This window comes from Pelobates fuscus, chromosome 9, assembly GCF_036172605.1.
Source record: "Pelobates fuscus isolate aPelFus1 chromosome 9, aPelFus1.pri, whole genome shotgun sequence".
Classification (NCBI taxonomy): Eukaryota; Metazoa; Chordata; class Amphibia; order Anura; family Pelobatidae; genus Pelobates; species Pelobates fuscus.
Window position 1 is genome coordinate 124,091,326 of NC_086325.1, and position 20,417 is coordinate 124,111,742.

Below are 20,417 nucleotides of genomic sequence, written 5' to 3' on the forward strand. Positions count from 1 at the left end.
GGAAGGGATTGAGGAAAGGTAAGTTCGGCATGACAGTGCCGCTTTAAATAAATTATTGGTGAGCAGCTGTAGAATGTAGTTCTGTAGCCAGTGTGGAGAGCTGGCACTCCACATATCTGCACCCTTACAATACATTGTCTCAATTCCCATCTCTTCAGCTCCAGGTACCTTCAATGAGTCAATTCCCCTTCCCTGTGCCTTCTATGTGTCTCTCCCTCATCCCTTCTGTACATGCTCTCTCCATGTAGCATGGCTGAGCGGACTGCAGTAAAGACCTGACAAAAAGTGCTCTCAGTGAGCATTTCCTATCAGACTGGGCAGAGTGAAACTGAGGCCCCTCTAGCCACAGGATGGGAGTGCACAGCTAGTTACCCTGCAACCACAAGCCCAGATTGGAGCAGCCGTGCACCACCCTGAAGTGATGGCCGAGTCGCAGCTGCAACCGTGGGAATTATGCCACTGCCTGTGATAACCCCACCCCCCCCCCAAAAAAATAAAATTATATATATATATATATATATATATATATATATATATATATATATATATATATATATATATAAAAATCAAGCAGAACCAATGATCGTTCGTTTGTGTTTATTTGAAGTATTGGTTCAAACTGCAGTGGCTTAACAGCATACTCATAACATAGAAAATACAGGTAACTTAACCATACCAGATTCCAAGTTAATACATTAATCTTAAGAAATATCCATTGTTTGCACATTTTCTTCCATCACATCCAAGTTGAAATGGACAATCTTCTCAGACAGAACACCTGTTGTTCCTTTCTTGTACTTATAATTTCCCGTCCTACAAAACAAAATATATATTGTTTTTTAAGTTCCACTATGTATTATGTACCAATGAGAAAACATACTTTGTATATCATATATACTGTAAGATGCAAGCCATTTATCAACTTAGGAGAAGTGCTTTGACATCTCAGTTTAATTTGACACTATAGGCATTAAAACAGCTTTAGCTTAAAGGACCACTATAGTGCCAGGAAAACATACTCGTTTTCCTGGCACTATAGTGCCCTGAGGGTGCCCCCACCCTCAGGGCCCCCCTCCCGCTGGGCTGGATGGAGAGGAAAGGGTTAAAACTTACCTTTATTCCAGCGCCGGGCGGGGAGCTCTCCTCTTCATCTCCGCCTCCGATCCTCCCTTTCGGCTGAATGTGCATGCGCGGCAAGAGCTGCGCGCGCATTCAGCCGGTCTCATAGGAAAGCATTATCAATGCTTTCCTATGGACGCTTGCGTGCTCTCACTGTGATTTTCACAGTGAGAATCACGCATGCGCCTCTAGTGGCTGTCAGTGAGACAGCCACTAGAGGATTTGGAGGCTGGATTAACCCTATTATAAACATAGCAGTTTCTCTGAAACTGCTATGTTTATATAAAAAAAAAAGGGTTAATCCTAGAGGGACCAGGCACCCAGACCACTTCATTAAGCTGAAGTGGTCTGGGTGCCTAGAGTGGCCCTTTAATGAAGCTGTTTTCAGACATAGATAAAGTAAAATAACTCCTAAATGGCAGAGAATTGAGCAGTGAGACTGCAAGAGCATGATCTATACACCAGAACTGCCTCATTAAGCTAATGTTATTTTGGTGCCTACAGTATCTCTGAGTAGCTTACACCCCCCACCCCACTATTATTTGAAAACTCACCTTACACCTTTCTTATTGGCCACATCATGGGGACGTATATAATCCACCTTGTTTTTAGTTATGACACACAAATCAATGTTGCTGCCAGAGCCCAAGTCATTAAAGATGCCAGAAGAAATGGCGTCCCGTACAAGCTGTTTAGCTTCTTCTTCCTGCAAATCCAAAATATTAAGTTATTAAATAATAAATTAAATTGCCCTTTCAAAATACAAAAAAAAAAAAATGAAAGAAAAGAGTATGAGCATGCACCTTGTCTGTATAAGGTGTAAGGTGTAAAGGTGTAAGGTGAATTAAGGGACACCATAATTTATAAAGTTTATTATGGTGTCTATGGTGCATGGAGTCTTTGAGTGCTGCCCACCCTTTATGTCAGTCTAAATAATTTTTTTTTTTGGCAATCTTCATTTTTATTGAAGCACAATATACCTGTATACAGAGAATAAACAAGCATAGCTCTTACAAACGCCAAGTATAATACCGTACATATAGTAATGCTCACTCACGTTTTCCCACCTGTATATCCCCACCCCGTCTCTGTGGTTAACTGAACAACCAAGCGCAACTGCGCAAACTGAACTTTAGAACATGTTCTATATTTACTTATAAGGGAAGGTAGGGAGGGGGTATCGTGTTTTCTCTTTCCCCTGGAGGGGCTCAACTCCTCCCCCGCCTACGTCCTGCGTCTGTGTTTGGCTTGGGGTAATGACCCAAATGCAGTCATAGATGGTGCAAGTACGAGCCCTGGGGTCCAGGCTTCATATTCTACGGTGACATGTCAGGGACCATTATCTGTCCGGGCTACGTTAGTTTAGGGTCAATCCTGCACGGCAAGGGGGAGAGGGAGGGAGGCTGAGAGAGAAGAAGGGAGGGGAGAGAAAGAGGAAAGAGAAGAAGGAAAAGGAAAAAAAAAAAAGGGGTGGTGGTGGTGTCGGCCAGGGGGGGGGGGGGGGGGGAAGGGGAAGTCCACCAGCACCCCCACACCCCACCCCGCGTGTCAGCGCCTACACGTCTATTCGGCCCCCCGCTCCGGCTGCCCTACCGGTCGACGAGCCATGTATTCAATCCAGGGCGCCCAGAGGCTGGTGCATTTCTCCCCCGTACCTCTCAGTTCCGCCGTGAGGCTCTCCATGCTGTATATTTCATCTACCTTCTCCATCCAGTCCGAGACCGTGGGGACGGTAGCTGACTTCCAGCGGGCCGGGATCAAGCTCTTGGCGGCATTCAAGAAGTGTCTCGTCAGTGATCTCTTGTAGGCCCCCAGAGGCATCGTAGTGTGGTGAAGAAGCATCGGTAGGGGTTGCATCAGAATGTCCGAATCTAGTAGTTCTCGTAGTTTCGCATGTATCTGTTGCCAGAAGGGCGCTATGAGAGGGCAGGACCACCAGATGTGTAAGTCCGTGCCGTCTTCGGACTCACATCTCCAGCAGCTGGCCGTTGGTGACAAACCCATGCGGAAGAGTCGGGAGGGCGTCCTATACCAGCAGGTCATGAGCTTATAGTTCGTCTCTTGCAGTTTTGCGCTGGTCGTACCTTGGTGCGCGAGGGTGTGTATCTTCTCCCAGTCTGGGTCCGTGAGAGTGACCCCCGTAGCTCGTTCCCAGGAAGATTGATATGATGCCGGGGGGCTCAGAGCTGCGGTCAGTAGCATAGAGTACAGCGTGGAGACTCCCTTCGGTATGCGGTTTCCCTTCGCGCAAATGGCCTCGAAGCTGGTCAACCCCCTGTGTACCAGGTGTTTGCCCGGTAAAGATTGGTAGTAATGCCGAACTTGTTGGTATCGAAATCGGGTCAGCCCAGGGAGGGGTGTCAGGGGGGCCAGGGTTTCCAGCTGTCCCCCAGCGCACCAATCCCCCAAGTATGGTTTGTCCGGGCTTCCCAGTCCAGTAACGTCTCTCGGCGCTAGCCCTCCTGCGATCTCAGGGTTGTAGATCACCGGAACCAGCGGGGACGGGCTAGTCGTTAGGTCCAACTTGTAGCGAATAGTGGACCACACTTGCAGGGTTGCCCCTATGAGCGGGTGCCTCCGGATGTCCCTCGTCTGCACTGGCCGCAGTAGCCACGTGACCCATGGTATACACTCTTTAGCTTGTACGCGTTCCAGGTGGACCCATTGCTTATCAGTGTCGGGTACGTGCCAGTCTACCACTCTGAGGAGGTGTGTCGCTTGGTAGTAAGTTTGGGGCGAAGGGAGGGCCACTCCTCCTTGACATTTTGGACGAATCAGCTGGGAATGTCTGAGTCTAGCTGCACCCGCTGCCCACACAAATTGTCTGATGGCCGTGTTCAGGGAGTTGAAGAAGGTCCTGGGGAGGGCGATGGGAATTGCAGTCTAAATAATTTAACAAAAATCATTCCCTCTCTCCCCAACCAAATGTCTAGCACCACACTATACAAAATGTAAACGTTTAACCCTTTGAGGACCAAACTTCTGGAATAAAATGGGATCATGACATGTCACACATGTCATGTGTCCTTAAGGGGTTAAGCCTTTAGGAATACCCCATCATTGTATATATTATACAGAAGTGGAACTTGCACATTTATCTGAGTGGCAATTGAGAATCTGGAGTAAAATGCTGTTTGGTTAAAAAAACAAAACCAAAAAAAAAAAACATGCAATATGGGCAGATGGCATCTAAAGTCACTGTACACCAAAATAAATATATGATACAAGGTATTTAACCCCTTCAGGACAGAGTCAATAGTACACGTTCTGATCAAGACAAAATGTAAACAAAAACTGGAATTTGCGCTATATGTCTGTTTAATCGTAATTCACCTCTTTCATATTAAGTGCACCCACACATATATAATTTTGTTCAGGAGAAACAGGGTTTTAATATCTCATGAACTATTCATATAAGAAACATAATTCATGAATAAAATTAAAAAAAAAACTGAGAAATTAAGATTTGAAAAAAAATTGTAGTTCCGCCTGACATTTTAGCTGTAAATGTCCTAATACTGTTCACGTTTACTGCAATAAAATGCACAGGTTTGTATTAAGCAAAGTCTCACAAGTACAACAGTACCCACCATTAACAGATTTTACAGTGTTTTGTAACGTTACAGGGTCAAATATAGCACATTCCATTTTTCTTTTTACATTAAAATTTGCCAGATGAGGAATGTTACCTTTGAGATTATGTGGTAGCCCAGGAATGAGTTACCCCCATGATGGCATACCATTTGCAAAAGTACACAACCCAAGGTATTGTAAGTGGGGAATGTCCAGTCATTTTTAGTAGCCACTTAATAATAAACTAATATTTGGCCAGTAGCAAGTGGCTACTAAAAATAACTGGACATACCCCATTTGCAATACCTTGGGTTGTCTACTTATGCAAATGGTATGCTATCATGGGGGTAATTCTCATTCCTGGGCTACCATACGGTCTCAAATGCAACATTACCAAAACTGGCAAATTTCAATGTGAAAAACGTCAATCAAATTTTAATTAATTAAATCACATAATTATGTTAAAAGATTACTTAAATATACACGTAGAATTTTAATAAATATATATATGTATGTAAATTCTATGTGTATATGTGTATACTTATGTAAATCATTTATGTCTATATATATATATATATATATATATACGGTTATTTGTATTTTACATTCTAAGTATTTTGTTAATATATATACACATTAATAACAAAATACAGTTAGAGTGAAATTATACAGGTATATATAATTTATTTAAATGTTAAATACATATATCATATATATGTAACTTAATTCTAAGAGTATTTTAATACTAATATATGTACTTATATTAATATTAAAATACACTACATATGACGTTACATATATATATGAGATATATATATATATATATATATATATATATATATACATACACACACATTTAATTTATTAACAAGTGTAATAATATATATATTTTTTTTACTTTCCCACCAGCAAGGGGACTGTCTGACAGCCCAGTCTCCCTGCAGGCAGATCCATAGCCAGCTTTGGGGGGGGTCATGATTAGCCATGGGAGGGCTGCCTGGGCTGTCCTATCAAAGCTGATCAATGGGAAGGTGATTATCTGGAGGCTCCTGGGGTAGAAAGCCGTTACGACGTTCTATGCCACAACAACGGCTTTAAAGCCCATTATAATGGGGACGGCATAGAACGCCGTAACGGCATTAAGGGGTTAAAGGGACTCTATAGCCAACATATAAAAGCAAGAAAGACAGGTCCCCCAGCCTTCCTTCTTGCTTTTATATGTACTTGCAGCAAAAAAAAAATATTTTCAAGGCTTTTTTATATTAAAAACTTACCTCCGTTCCAGCGCCGAGCTCCCAGCCATGCCGCACCCCCTTTTTCGTAAAAATTACGAAATCGCGGGGCCCAATAGGACGCTTCTCTGAGAGAAGCGTCATCGCGATGTGGTGCACATCGCTGAGCGGCGGGTGCCCTAAAATTAAAAATAAGGGGGGACCTACTGTCCCCCCCGGCCCCCACCCCTGTGCGGGCCCCAAAATTGCCAATAAGGGGGTGGAGACCTACTGTCCCCCCCCCGGCCCCAACCCCTGAGCGGCGGGTGGGGGCCCTAAAAATAACAATAGGGGGGGCATACTGTCCCCACCCCCCCCGGCCCCCATCCCTGAGCGGCGGGTGGGGGCCCTAAAAATAAGAATAGGGGGGGGGACCTCTGCATGGGCCAGCAAGGGACATGAAAGTATCTCGCCTCCCGGCCATGGTCCACGGCCATCAAGGCACAATGGGCGTTTACTTCAGAACCCACCACCTACTGAAATCCCAAACCGGGACCAGGTTGACTACCCCTGCTCTTGAACTACCACTCACATTTAGTACATTCCTTCGGTAAATGTATGCACATACCCACCAACTTGGCATACAGACAAAAAGTGGTATTTTAATTTTAGCAGTGTGAGTGGGGATGGAGCTAATTGGAGACATTTTACATGCTTTACTAATAATTTATGCAATTATGCATCTGTTCTTGTTCTAAGTTACATTATCTTATTTATACAAACTAACTTCTAAGCACATTTTATGTAGTGTAAAGACATATTACTGAGGCTATTATTGCAAAATACAATACTTACGGGGACACCATAGTACCCAGAACCACTACAGTTAATGCAGTGGCTGTGGTTTCTATAACCTGTGCCTGCAAGCTTTCTAATGTAAACACTGCCTTTTGAAACATTGCTGCCTAGTAACACCTTTAGTGGCTTTAGTCACTCAGAAGGTCACTAAAGTACTTTTTATCTTATTCAGAGTTTTAACATTCTGCATGGAGGTACTCAACATTCCCCATGCAATCCGAGGGGGGCCACTCACCTAAACACACACACTCACTGACTGACAGATGCACACAAATCCTCTCACACAATCACAATTTTTTAAAAGTTATTTAAATTAGTGATGCCGAGACTGGAGTGACATCATCTTTCGTCGCAAGGGAGCAGAGCAATAAGATTACAGCTCACTTATCGCCTCCATTCCTCACAGCCAGCTGCGCAACCCCACTCTCTCTCAGCCAGCAGGCCACTTGGGAGGGAAGGAGATGATAAATACAAAGGCCCCATGACAAAATTCCTAGTCGCCATGGCAACCTGGTCCCTGGGATTTGTTGAGCCCTGTGGTATACACTCCAACAGTATAAGGCTCCTTGAAAAGAAAGACATTTGGGTAGAAAAAAATAGGGACATTTGGGAGGTATGTATACATGACTGCACATTAGTGAGCATCTATTCTGTATATTACAGCAAAGAAAAAAAAAAGAAAAAAAAAAAAAAAATATATATATATATATATATATATATATATATATACATACACACACACAAGTTTCTGTATTTTTCATGTTGTGACTGAAATTAAATAAAGTACAATACAGACACTGTATTGTACTTTCTACCCAGAGGTAGGTAACCGTGTCTTTGCACGGCACTCAAGGCTGCTAGAGCCAAACAGGCTCTTGCCTATCAGGAGTCCCAGTGAAACTTAAGATATCTCCCAATACGAAAAAGTGGTGAAGGACAATCCTCAATTCATGCATTGCAGCTCATAAAGGAAGTGATCTCAGATCCTTTCATTCCAGCACTTGTGAATAGGAATCCACACTGGAGTAAAGCAGCCCACAGCTGCTGTTACTGCTCCTGTCCTTGACCTGTACCTGGCCAGCTTGGTCCCCACGGAAGCCACCCACACGACTATACATAGAAAAGAATAATCCTCCCCTCATACAAATAATACGAACAGCCCACAAATGTGCACAAACTCAACACCACTGACAATCCACATGCACACAACCCCAGATCCAGCCTCTCACATGCAATACCCCAAACCATACACATTCTACCAAACACACAATGTGACATATCCATCCACACGCACAATTCTACAAACAGCCCCCATACACAGCCCACATTCATAGGTATCCTACATGATGCCACAAACGACTGATGAACATATACAATATAATAGCTTACACGCACAAATACGACGATACAAAGCAACTGCAGTATAAATAACAAGCAGAATACGGCAACATACACACATTAATTAAAAAAAAAAAATAGGACTGGCACACTACGGGACATCACAATCCTATTTCGGCACAGTACTGCTAAAAGGTTGCCTACCCCCTGGTCTATTACATGCATCCACCAAATCTCTACTGAGAAAAGACACCAGGGAGGTGGAGGGATGATTATTTTATCGGTTACACGTCTGCAGGGTTTCAGAATTATTATTATTTTTTTAATATGGTGCTGTTGTGTTGCTACAGCTTTCCTGTTAGGAGGATGGATACATAATATATCTGTAATATATCCTCCTCCCAGTACACAGCTATTACTTGTCTTCTGAAGGCAGACGCCACACGTGTAATTAAAGCAAAGAAAGTTTGGAGCGAATAACTGGGTCTGTGAGTAGTTTACAGCTGCAAAGTCCAAAGTACCTGGGAATATGTTACCCTGGGGCCTATGCTGCTTCTTAAATGAGATTACAATAAGAGTGATGTACGGTAAGACGAGTCAGCTGTGACAAGCAGCTCTTTATAGAGCTATCTGTTTGCTTCCATCACTGTATCACACAATGTGTCCCTGGACTCCAATGTACACAGCCATTTACCAGCAGATGACAAATGGCCAGCACTTGAGAAAGGCAGGAGAGAGGTCCAGATCGGTCACCACAGCTGCGGCATCAGGCTCATAGTGACCTGAACGCCCCGGAGTTCATTAAACTGACCGTTAATGGTTCTCTCAAGAAGCATCTAAGGAATACGCCAGTAAGGGCAAAAATAAACAAGTCAGTCTGGACGGGCAATCTAAAATGGTGTTTGATAAATTATTTATAAAGCGCACAATTGTCTGCATTTAATATCCGTGCTGCTAGCTGCATCTTTAAAAGATGATTTATGCTCCATAATGCTATTAAACTTTATATGGGCCCTTGGCTGTCCATAAAGTCTGCAGAGATTTAGAGAATGAGCTTTAAACTGTCGAGGCCTTCTTGATGGTAGACGGGGGGCTATATTAAATCTTAACTTTAAGCTGGTTGTCGGAAGAGCAGTGGTTTTGTTCAGGATCAGATGCTGATGGATAGTAAAGGGAAGATATCAGCCGTAGTTATTACAATTGCAGAGCAGATAGGATACAGTGAAAATTCAAAGCAAACACTATTTACCTGCCACATATATTGGCAATAAACCACACATAAAATTAATTTCCCATAACACATTTAACGTTTAAATAAGGAGGACACAAATTAAATATTAAACACCAAGAAACAATAATGCCAGAATTAACTACGAAGTGGCCTGAGAAACTGGCAACAAATACATCTGGCGTGGATTACTAGGCAGCAAATGAGTTAATCTGCTTTAGGCGATGTGCAATAAGAAAGCAAAGTCACTTTTTACACAGCTGAAGTATGGTAATTATAAGAGAGAACAAGTGATAGGACACACGGCTCTGTCAGGCAGATAATAAATGGCTCATGTTTGCAAAATGACCACTTTCAGCTGCAGATTGGCTTAGTTGCTATCAGAGACAATTAAGTTTACACAAGGGGATGCGGGGAGCCTACAATATAGTAGACAGGATATAAAAGGTAAGATTCATCCCACCCTGGGCTTATTCAATGATTCCATATCGCTCAACACAATGGTATTTTTTTATTCACCACTACAGACAATCTTTTTGTTCTCATAAATATCAATTGTAATTTATAAACTACTGTTGAGGACTACAAAAAAAATAGTAAGTTGGAAAAAAAATGTAATTTCTTGTACAAGAATGCAGAGATAAACCGATTTAAAGAATTCATGTTATCCCATCTAGGTAATATTTCAGACAGCGCATGAAAACGTAGCATAGCCACAGAAATAAGAATGTTGACATATAAAGTAGATATAACAAAGTAGATAAATAATACAAATGTAGTAAGTTATATACTAGAATTGTGCACATATGCATTTCAGCTGGTACTAACAAATCAATTAATCTGTGCCGGAACAAATTGTTCTGTTTAGTACAGATTAAAATTTAGTATATAATCCTTTGTATGGACCTTGATGGTATTAAAAAAGAAACTTGTTAAAATGTCACCTTAATGTAAAATAAATAAATGTTTTGTATGACCATAGCACACATAGTAAGTAGTCACCCAAAGTATCTGTAATATAAACAAATTGCAGATTGTGCTCAGAACTAACCCATATTTGGCTAATGAAATATCACCATGAAGGACTTCCCTAGTGCAGGGGGTTGGCAAACTTCTTTACTCCATATGTTGTTAAAGGGACACTATAGTCACCTAGACCACTTCAGCTCAATGAAGTGGTCTGGGTGCCAGGTCCATCAGGTTTTTTTTACCCTTCACATGTAAACATAGCAGTTTCAGAGAAAGTGCTTGTTACGACACTCACCGCCAGGTAGATGAAGCCGCCGTTTAGTAAATAATCCCCTTCTCCAGAAATGCAGATTTAATCCAGCCGATCGTCAAAACTCCCGAACAAAGCATACGAACGCGGCAACTACCGATCAGCAATTCAGTCGAACTCCTTCCACAGCTAGAAATAACGAAAGCGCTGTCCCAATAATAAATCCCTCCACAAACGAGACCAAGCTCCGTCTTGAAGGTCAAACAGGAATGTGTTTAATGGGGGCTACCTGCCTGGTATTTATGCAGGTCTCCACAAGGTGGACACTCCCCTAGGGGACCTTGTGGAAGACTGTAAAACATATTGGACAGTATCCAATCGCAGTGGCTTCAACATAAGCCCTTCCCATCTTACCCATAAATCCTTCTTCTCTATCCCGGAGATAATTAGGAAGAAACCTAATTATCTCCCAGGATAGAGATAATCGCCATTTTAGAATACAATAAGAAAAATACAGTAAAATACATAACTGAAGAAATACCGAACGAATATGGTTCGTGTAACGTATCCCCAGATAGCCTGGATCTGAGTGCATATTTCTACCGAATAGCGCTCAGATCCGATGTACCTAGTTCAATCGCCATGGAGTCAAAGTCTTTCACAAGTCCTTCGGCATACGAATTACTCCATGGGACGGCTATCTGGGTAAAGTCCATACGAAGGTTACAAACTCCCGAACGGACCGGTGTTCGTACGCCTCGACGAAATAGAAGGCAGGCGGCGACTTCCAGACTTCCGCTGATTCTCCTCGTGTCCCAAAATGGCCACCGCCTCGTGGTCGGCATACGAACAACGACCACCCGTACGAATGGAATGGAGAGGTGTCAGCAGCACACTCCTCTCCTGGGTGGCCGTTTGTTCGGTAGTTTCAATCGGTATTCCAGCATCATACGAACAGGGGCATACGGATAGGAAATCCAGCGAAAATAACGGCAAACAGACGAACCAGCAATATAGGTCTATACAGATGGATCGTTTACAGTGCTATGTTTACATTTGGGGTTAATCCAGCCTCTAGTGGCTGTCTTCCGGACAGCCACTAGAGGCGCATCTGCAACGCTGGAGGCGAATTTCGCCTCCATCGCGCAGAGCGTCCATAGGAAAGCACTGAGAAATGGCAAGGCATCAATGAGATGTAGTCCATCTGGAGTCCCAAAGTGTTGCCTAAGAGTGTGGAAAAAGAGTAAGGAGACCATTTCATAAGTGTGCTTATGCTGTTGGGAGGAAAGGGTTCTTGCAGATTTAAGAAAAATGTCAAAATGCATTGCATTATTTCCTTAAAATATTTATAGACGGGAGAAAAATTTGAATAACTGCTGCCTGCTAAAATGGCCACTGACAACTCTTCCTATCAAGTTTATTAATGCAAGGTTTATGGGGTCCGTCTAGGCACCATAACCAATACAATATGCTGTAGTTGATACAGTGCCAGTAGTTCCTGTGCACCATCACACATTAAGTAAACAGTTTTGGAATAGTTTGACAGTCATCTTGGTCTATGTGGTGCCTTCAGTCTTGCCTCTCATCTCTGATATATCTGAAGCAGAAATTCCCTTTCTACAATAGATATATTCATATTCAGCCAATGATGGTCAAAATTGATGTCACTAATACAGAAGTAGGAATTTTCACATTAGCGATTCCAGTAGAAAAGGCCAGACCACAGATGCCCAGGGGAGCTAGATAAATTCACATTAAAACAGCACTGTCACTTGCATGTTTTGGTTTTTTAATTATTTTTGTTCCTCTATTTCCCCTTGTTTTTATTTATTTAAATTCACTTTAGTTTTTTTAGTTATACATAAAAAAGGAGGGTCCACTGCTTTTCTTATTAAGGCAATGGGTAGCATTTAAAGGACAATTGCATGACATTTTAACTTTTCAAAGGTTTATAACATTACATTTTTTTAAAGGGACACTATAGTCACCTGAACAACTTTAGCTTAATGAAGCAGTTTTGGTGTATAGAACATGCCCCTGCAGCCGCACTGCTCAGTCCTCTGCCATTTAGGAGTTAAAACCCTTTGTCTATGAACCCTAGTCACACCTCCCTGCATGTGACTTGCACAGCCTTCCATAAACACTTCCTGTAAAGAGAGCCCTATTTAGGCTTTCTTTATTGCAAGTTCTGTTTAATTAAGATTGTCTTATCCCCTGCTATGTTAATAGCTTGCTAGACCCTGCAAGAGCCTCCTGTATGTGATTAAAGTTCAATTTAGAGATTGAGATACAATCATTTAAGGTAAATTACATCTGTTTGAAAGTGAAACCAGTTTTTTTTTCATGCAGGCTCTGTCAATCATAGCCAGGGGAGGTGCGGCTAGGGCTGCATAAACAGAAACAAAGTGATTTAACTCCTAAATGACAGTGAATTGAGCAGTGCAATTGCAGGGGAAAGATCTATACACTAAAACTGCTTTATTTAGCTAAAGTAATTTAGGTGACTATAGTGTTCCTTTAAATTATTTATATTTATTTATTTATTTTGAAAAACTTTTAGTTATTTGTCTGAGCATCCATTTGGGTCAGACTGTTCTGTTTTCTTATCAACTGCTGCATTTTCACACAGAGCAATCACAGCAGCAGGCAAGTTTGTTAGTAGTTGGTCGCAGAACAGTAAGGTCTGACCCACTGAGGGCAGACTTAAAGCTGTAATGTAAACATTGAATTTTTTTTGGAACTGCAATGTTTAACATTGCAACACTAAATGCAAAAGGGATACTGCACCCAGACCACTTCAATGAGCTGAGTGTGTCTGGGTGCATTCAATGTCCCTTTAAAGCAGTACTCCAATCACCATGACCATTTCTGCTTTTAGAAGTGGTTATGGTTGCAGGAGTCTGTATCTGCATGAAACGCTGCACATTAAGAGATATTTGATAGTTGCACTTTTGGCACATGTGACTTTGGCAGCCTGGAACTCTGTTCCAGACTGCCAAATGTACCGGTATATTCTCTGCAAAAAAATACATCTATCATCAGCATGCTCTGCATCCTGGCAATAGGTGTAATTAGAGTTTGTCACCCCTCCCCACCTCCATATAATCTCAATTAATTTTTCCCCATACCCATGCCGGTTTAGAGCATGTGCATGGGCTGGTTGAACAGTCCAATCAAAACCTTCTCTATGTGGCTGGATTTCATGTAAGTTATAGCTTAGTTTTGCATAAATTGTAATGTTTGGGGGGAGAGCAGGGCTTAACAATAATAAGGAATGGAAAAAGAAAAAACAAAACAAAAAAGAAACAGATGTAAAAAAGGGTTGAAGTAACCCTTCAAAGAAAAATGAGAATAGTACTTAACATATTTTGTAAACTTTGTCTCTTCCATAATTTTAACAAGCATTTTTTTACATAAGTCAGATAAAGAGGCAGAACAGTTCATTTTTAGCCTTTAATCAAAAATAAATTTAGCATTAAAAATAAACTGTGTAAAAGTCTTCATGAATTAATAATTTACAATCTTATAATAAAAAAAAATATTTTTTTTTTGTTTAGTTGGAAGGTAAAGGGGTGCCGCACTATGGCACTCTTGGCACCAAAACCCATACAGTGCATTATTTAGTGAATTCAAATGACTGATATTGAGTCAGAGTTATCCTTTCAAAAGCTTTGCAGGCCAAGAGCTCTATGTCCGGCCACTATGTTCTCTTGCTGGGCGAGGACCTCGATTACTTTAAGTAACAGCAAGGCCAAGGAATCCAAGGTATAAAATAAAGAACAACGTGTATTTATATTTTATTTAATATTTATGTATTAATGAATGTATGTTGCTACGAAGTTGATTATGGGATTGCTGATTTAATTATAGGTATATGTTTGGAAAGTAAAGTATAGCGGTTTGATAAAATTAATTCTGATAGCAAAATAATTGACCCCATAGGTATTGATACCGGAGAAACTGACGGAAGCCAAGCACAGAGAAGTGGACACAGGTTTCTTCAGGAAGGAAGAGATTCTTTATTCGATTCCCCGACCGGGGCTCAGAGGGACTAATGTCACCAAAATACAACAAGTTCTGAGCCCCGGACAATAGTGCAGGCTCCTTATATAGGCACATAACTCCTCCCATATTAAGCTCCACCCGCACATTCTCTTGACCAATCAATACGAACAAGAACTAACTTCCTGCTTGACCGCATGGCCTGTCCAGCACAATGGAGGAGGGGAATACTATATCCTGTATTCTTGCACATGCTCCGTACACTACTGATCGTATCTTGCCACGTGCAACCAACCGACCGATACGTCAGCATATGAACGTACACATGCCACGTGGTAATCTCGGCCTACTAAATTTATTTTTACCGAGATTCCACCACAGTATGTGTTTACAGCGTGAACAAACATGCTGTATGAAAGAGCACATTGTGATAACATTCTTAGTAACTCCTTAAGGTTATCGGGATAACAGAACAACATCCTTGAACGTTAGATTGTAACTTGAACAATACTAAAGCGCAGGGGCACAAAATGTATAAATATACTAACATATTAAGTAGTTAAGTCTGTTGGAACACATTTAAAAGCACACTGTAGTGTTAGGAATACAAACCTGTGTTTCTGTGGCTAGTGTGTCCCTGTCCCTAGTTATATACAGCCCTACTTTCCCTTAAAGTTAAGAAAATGAAAATTTTACTCACTAACATTTAAGCTTCCCCATAGGAAAGCATTATATTCAGTGCTTTCCTGTGAGCTTTAGTATCATGGGACTGTTTGTCAGTTCAGTGCAAGCGCCTCTAGAAGCTGTCATGAAGACAACCAATAGAGGTGGATTGAGCCCTGCAAAGTAAACACTTCCTCCTCGGATCATAACAATATGTACAAGTGAAGCATGCTGCATGAACACACAGTTGGAGCCTCTCATTTTGCCTCTTGCTATTATGTATAAATAAGAGAAAAGTCTTCTTTCACGCATGCTACTCTAAAATACAATTATTTCAAGCAAACGCACACAACGGTTTATTCACAAATTTGGAAATTGTGTAGAACGGAAAAGGTAATTGCAAAGTTTATGCTGAAACGGCCAAGCTGGAAAAATAGCCCTGTAGAATTTTTAAAATTTTATTGCCATTAAATGTAATACACAGATAATTTACAAACAAGTCACAATTATATGAACAGCCCATGCAGAATAAAATCAGAACTGATGGGTATTGGTTATAGATTTTATTCAAAGTTTAAGCATGCAAAGTATAATAGAGACCAGGTAAATGCTGAAAATTCACAGACATGACAGGAGTACGCACACATGCAGAATTAGAGAGACACACTTAGAGTCTCAAGCTTTTACATTAATACACTCGATGTCAATACGTTACTGTGGTCTAGTGGATACAATGACAATTAATGGACAGCAATCTGTATCTATACAAGAGCAAAGTGGGAATATCTCAGTGCACGTAAGCAGGCATACATCCACTTTCTCTGATTGCACCACACACGTGCAATAAAATATGTTAATATTTCAGAGCACTCCGAAAGATGCCGGTGTATTAATTCAGCATCTGTTTTCTGCAGGGTGGCGGATCCCTGCAGAGAGGAGCTCACTTTGTAAATGAGTTCTATACTGAATTAATCAGCAGTTTATCTTTCTTAGTAAAAGAATGTAAATCCAGGTTAGCAGCATAGACATTAAAAATTCATTTATGCCAAATATCAAAATCTATGCAAAAAATGCGACAACTCAACCTACAGAGCAAGATCATGTAAGAACAGATCAGATTTTCAGTCTCAGTGTCCAATTTTATTTAAGATATAAAAGACATTTGATCCTCAATTTTATTTTATGTATCAAGGATAACAACATCATGGGACTTCTAAAGCACTCCTGGTTGATGGTCCATCCTTGCTAAAACAGCTCTACATTATTAACAATCTAAGTTATATATATATATATATACATATAGACAATGAGGATTAATAATTGGAAGGGGAAAAAAATGCAGCTGTCAAATATTGTTTGTTAAAAATATGTAGATACCTTAACAACTCAAGGAAGGGAACTATTCCTCCCTACCGCCCCACTTTCAGCGTGATGTGATGTGAGAAGGGGGATTAGCAGCACCCAGCCTGTGAAAGAAGTACACAACACAAGCCGTAACCTGTACCTCTGGGGCAAACATGTCAAACTCGCAGCCCACAATGGACTTTGTTGCAGCCCAGCGAGCCGCGAGTACATGTTTAGTGTCAATGCAGAGTAGGCACCTGCTTTCTCAACATTGCAGGTGCCTACTCTGCTAAAATTTACCCGGTCGGGGAGAGGAGGTCACTGGAGGGGCTCAGTCTTTCTGCTCCTCACTGCTTCCTCGCACGCGCCGTCTGTAGTGATGCCGGGTGCCGGAATATGACATCATATTATGATGAATATGACTGGGATTTAGTAGAGGGAGGACTGGGATTTACTAGAGGGAGGACTGGGATTTAGAAGAGGGGGGAGGACTGGGATTTAGAAGAGGGGGGAGGACTGGGATTTAGTAGAGGGAGGACTGGGATTTAGTAGAGGGAGGACTGGGATTTAGAAGAGGAGGGAGGACTGGGATTTAGAAGAGGAGGGAGGACTGGGATTTAGAAGAGGGGGGAGGACTGGGATTTAGAAGAGGGGGGGGACTGGGATTTAGAAGAGGGGGGGACTGGGATTTAGAAGAGGGGGGGGACTGGGATTTAGAAGAGGGGGGGGGACTGGGATTTAGAAGAAGGGGGACTGGGATTTAGAAGAAGGGGGGGACTGGGATTTAGAAGAAGGGGGGACTGGGATTTAGAAGAAGGGGGGGACTGGGATTTAGAAGAAGGGGGACTGGGATTTAGAAGAGGGGGGACTGGGATTTAGAAGAGGGGGGGACTGGGATTTAGAAGAGGGGGGGACTGGGATTTAGAAGAGGGGGACTGGGATTTAGAAGAGGGGGACTGGGATTTAGAAGAGGGGGGGACTGGGATTTAGAAGAGGGGGGACTGGGATTTAGAAGAGGGGGGACTGGGATTTAGAAGAGGGGGGACTGGGATTTAGAAGAGGGGGGACTGGGATTTAGAAGAGGGGGGACTGGGATTTAGAAGAGGGGGGACTGGGATTTAGAGGAGGGGGACTGGGATTTAGAAGATGAGGGGACTGGGATTTAGAAGATGGGGGGACTGGGATTTAGAAGATGGGGGACTGGGATTTAGAAGATGGGGGACTGGAATTTAGAAGATGGGGGACTGGAATTTAGAAGATGGGGGACTGGAATTTAGAAGATGGGGGGGACTGGGATTTAGAAGAGTGGGGGGACTGGGATTTAGAAGAGAGGGGGACTGGGATTTAGTAGAGGGGGATGATGTTTTTTTGTTTTTTTATACTGTACTTTTTTAAATAAACCTAAGTTTCGAGGAAAATGTGTTTTGTTTTTTTTTTCGTTTATTTTCGAGGCCCACATAAACTTAAAGGACCACTATAGGCACCCAGACCACTTCAGCTCAATGAAGTGGTCTGAGTGCCAGGTCCCTCTAGTTTTAACCCTGCAGCTAAAAACTTAGTTTCAGAGAAACTGCTATGTTTACACCGAGGGTAAGTGAATGTCTTACGGACAGCCACTAGTGGCCACTTCCGCGATTCTCACTGTGAAAATCACAGTAAAAATTGAGTAATTTGGGGGTGGGCGGGGCCTGACAGCCAACATGGCCGGACGTGTCTCCTGAGAGCTCCTGCATCAGCGAGTGAACAACAGCGAATCCTGCAAAACCTACCCATGTTAGCGGTACACAAAGCCCCACACACGGAGCAGGACTGCATAGGGAGCATACTGATACCCGTCATGTACCACGGCAAGCAAAGGGCACACGGACCGGCCACGCGGCCTACTTATGAGCGGAGACTGAGGCCTGGGGGAGACGGCCGACCCCCTGGCGCGATTCCCGACAAACGAGCGCTGACTACAGCCCTGCTACCCCCCCCTCCGGACCGGCGGGGGATATCCCGGTCCCCGCTGGGGACGGTTACCCCCCACAAAGCGGTTTAACCAAACAAATATGATTGCACCCCACAGAGTTACCGAAAGCGCAATCAAAATGGCGGCAATGGCGCGCCCGACGCCACGAGGCACCCTCATTCAGCCACCCAAGCACACCCAGGAGTTCTTTGCCCGGCTATGCCACAGCCTACGGACAAAGCTCCACAACAAGGGCCAGTCCCTCCACCTAGCCATGAAGGCAGCAGCGGCATGGATTCGGCCATCTACACGGCGGCGCCTGTGCAGCAACGCAACACGGGCCTCCGGGCCGACCTCCAGCCAGAGAGGGAGCCGGGAGACAAAGTGGCGGGAAGCGAAGAAAAAAACATCAAATCCTGTTACACAGCCTCGCACGCACCAAAACGGGACCACCAAGCCCACTCACCACTCAGCAGCGACGGAAAGCGTCCCCCAGCGACAGGTGTCCCCACAGATGGTGTTCCGAGCACTCCAGACTCAAGCCAGCGACAGACATCGGCGGAAAGCCTCCCCGAAAAGAAGGGAGGACAGCGTCCTACAACGGCAGTTATCCCACCGTTGTCCTCAGGGCAACCGCCAAGCCCCCGTCGCAGACCGACCGGAGCGGGTCGCACAGAGACTAAACACAGGAATCGGCTGAGTGCTGATAAGGGGCCATCAAGCTGCATCTGCCTGAACATGGGACATAAAGAGAGCTTAGCGGCTGCTAGCTCCATATTACGGGACACTTGTAAGCCAGCCTGATGAAGCACTTAAAATAGTTGTTATAACCATATGTATAATCCGTAATCCATAGACTGCATGCTGAGTCTACCTAGGCTTAGACTAGTCCAGTTCTCAGCGAATGTTATACTCTTATGTTCCTTTTTATTTCTAATTGTATTTTTTCTTAAATTTCCTTACGTTAGTGCACTCCTACTAATAAGCTACTTAAAAGTTAGTATCCACGAGCTATGTTTAACCTTCTAGTCAAGCAGACCTAACACTAGACTCACTAACCCCAGACTAGCTGGGATACAAGCGAGACTTAACCTATTGGTGCCCTTGCTGTCTGCAACTTATGCTCTGTAACATATATGTGTATTTCAAGTTTTGCAATGTCATTCTACGTTACTGATTGTTATAATGCAGCTAGGCACTTCCAGCGCAACTAATAGAACGTTTTACTAGATATACAGCAAACTTCAAGAGTATTATAAGCATATTTTAAGCAACATTAAGCATAAAACGCGTTCTTTACCATATTACTATATGCCAGGCAAACTTCAAGGCGTCTTTTAAGCATATTTTCAGCGACTTTAAGCATAATAAGCATTGGAGCGCGACCTTTACTATATTACTATAGGCCAGGCAAGCTTCAAAGCGCATTTTAAACATATTCTCTAAGCAACTTTAAGCATAATAAGCGTCTAGGAGCGATTTTCACTTTTGACACTGTTTATTTGTTATATGTCCATGTACCTACCAAGCCCTGAAAGCTTAAAAAAAAAAAAAAATGTGCTGTTTACACTGTCACGTATTTGTCACACTATGAAAAATGCCTGCAGTTGCTGTCGTGGCTCTGCATGACTACTGTTATCTGCTGCACAAATAAAATAAAGAATAAAAAAAAAAAAAAAAAGTCATTTTTGAGTAATGCTTTCCTATGGGCGGTTTGAATGCGCGAGCGGCTCTTGCCGCGCATGCGCATTCGGTGCTGACGTCGGCAGGAGGAGGAGAGTTCCCCAGCGCCGAGGGAGCCCAGTGTTGGAGAAAGGTTAGTGGCTGAAAGGGTTTTAACCCCTTCAGCCCAGCAGGGGGTGAGGAAAACGCTTGAGAAAGCCCCGAGAGGCGGGGCGAAACGCGTTGCGT

General features: G+C 42.9%; 1 protein-coding gene across 1 annotated transcript in view; it reads right to left on the minus strand.

Annotated features, from left to right (window-relative positions):
• Positions 1-580: 580 nt before the first annotated feature.
• Positions 581-20,417, minus strand: part of PSMB7 (proteasome 20S subunit beta 7) — an 83,973-nt gene continuing 64,136 nt past the window's right edge. Inside the window, exons 7-8 of the mRNA XM_063432362.1 lie at positions 1,674-1,825; positions 581-813 (exon numbers count right to left, since the gene is read on the minus strand). Coding sequence (XP_063288432.1) covers positions 702-813; positions 1,674-1,825 — 264 coding nt within the window. The 3' untranslated portion in view covers positions 581-701. The remainder of the gene's footprint in view (positions 814-1,673; positions 1,826-20,417) is intronic.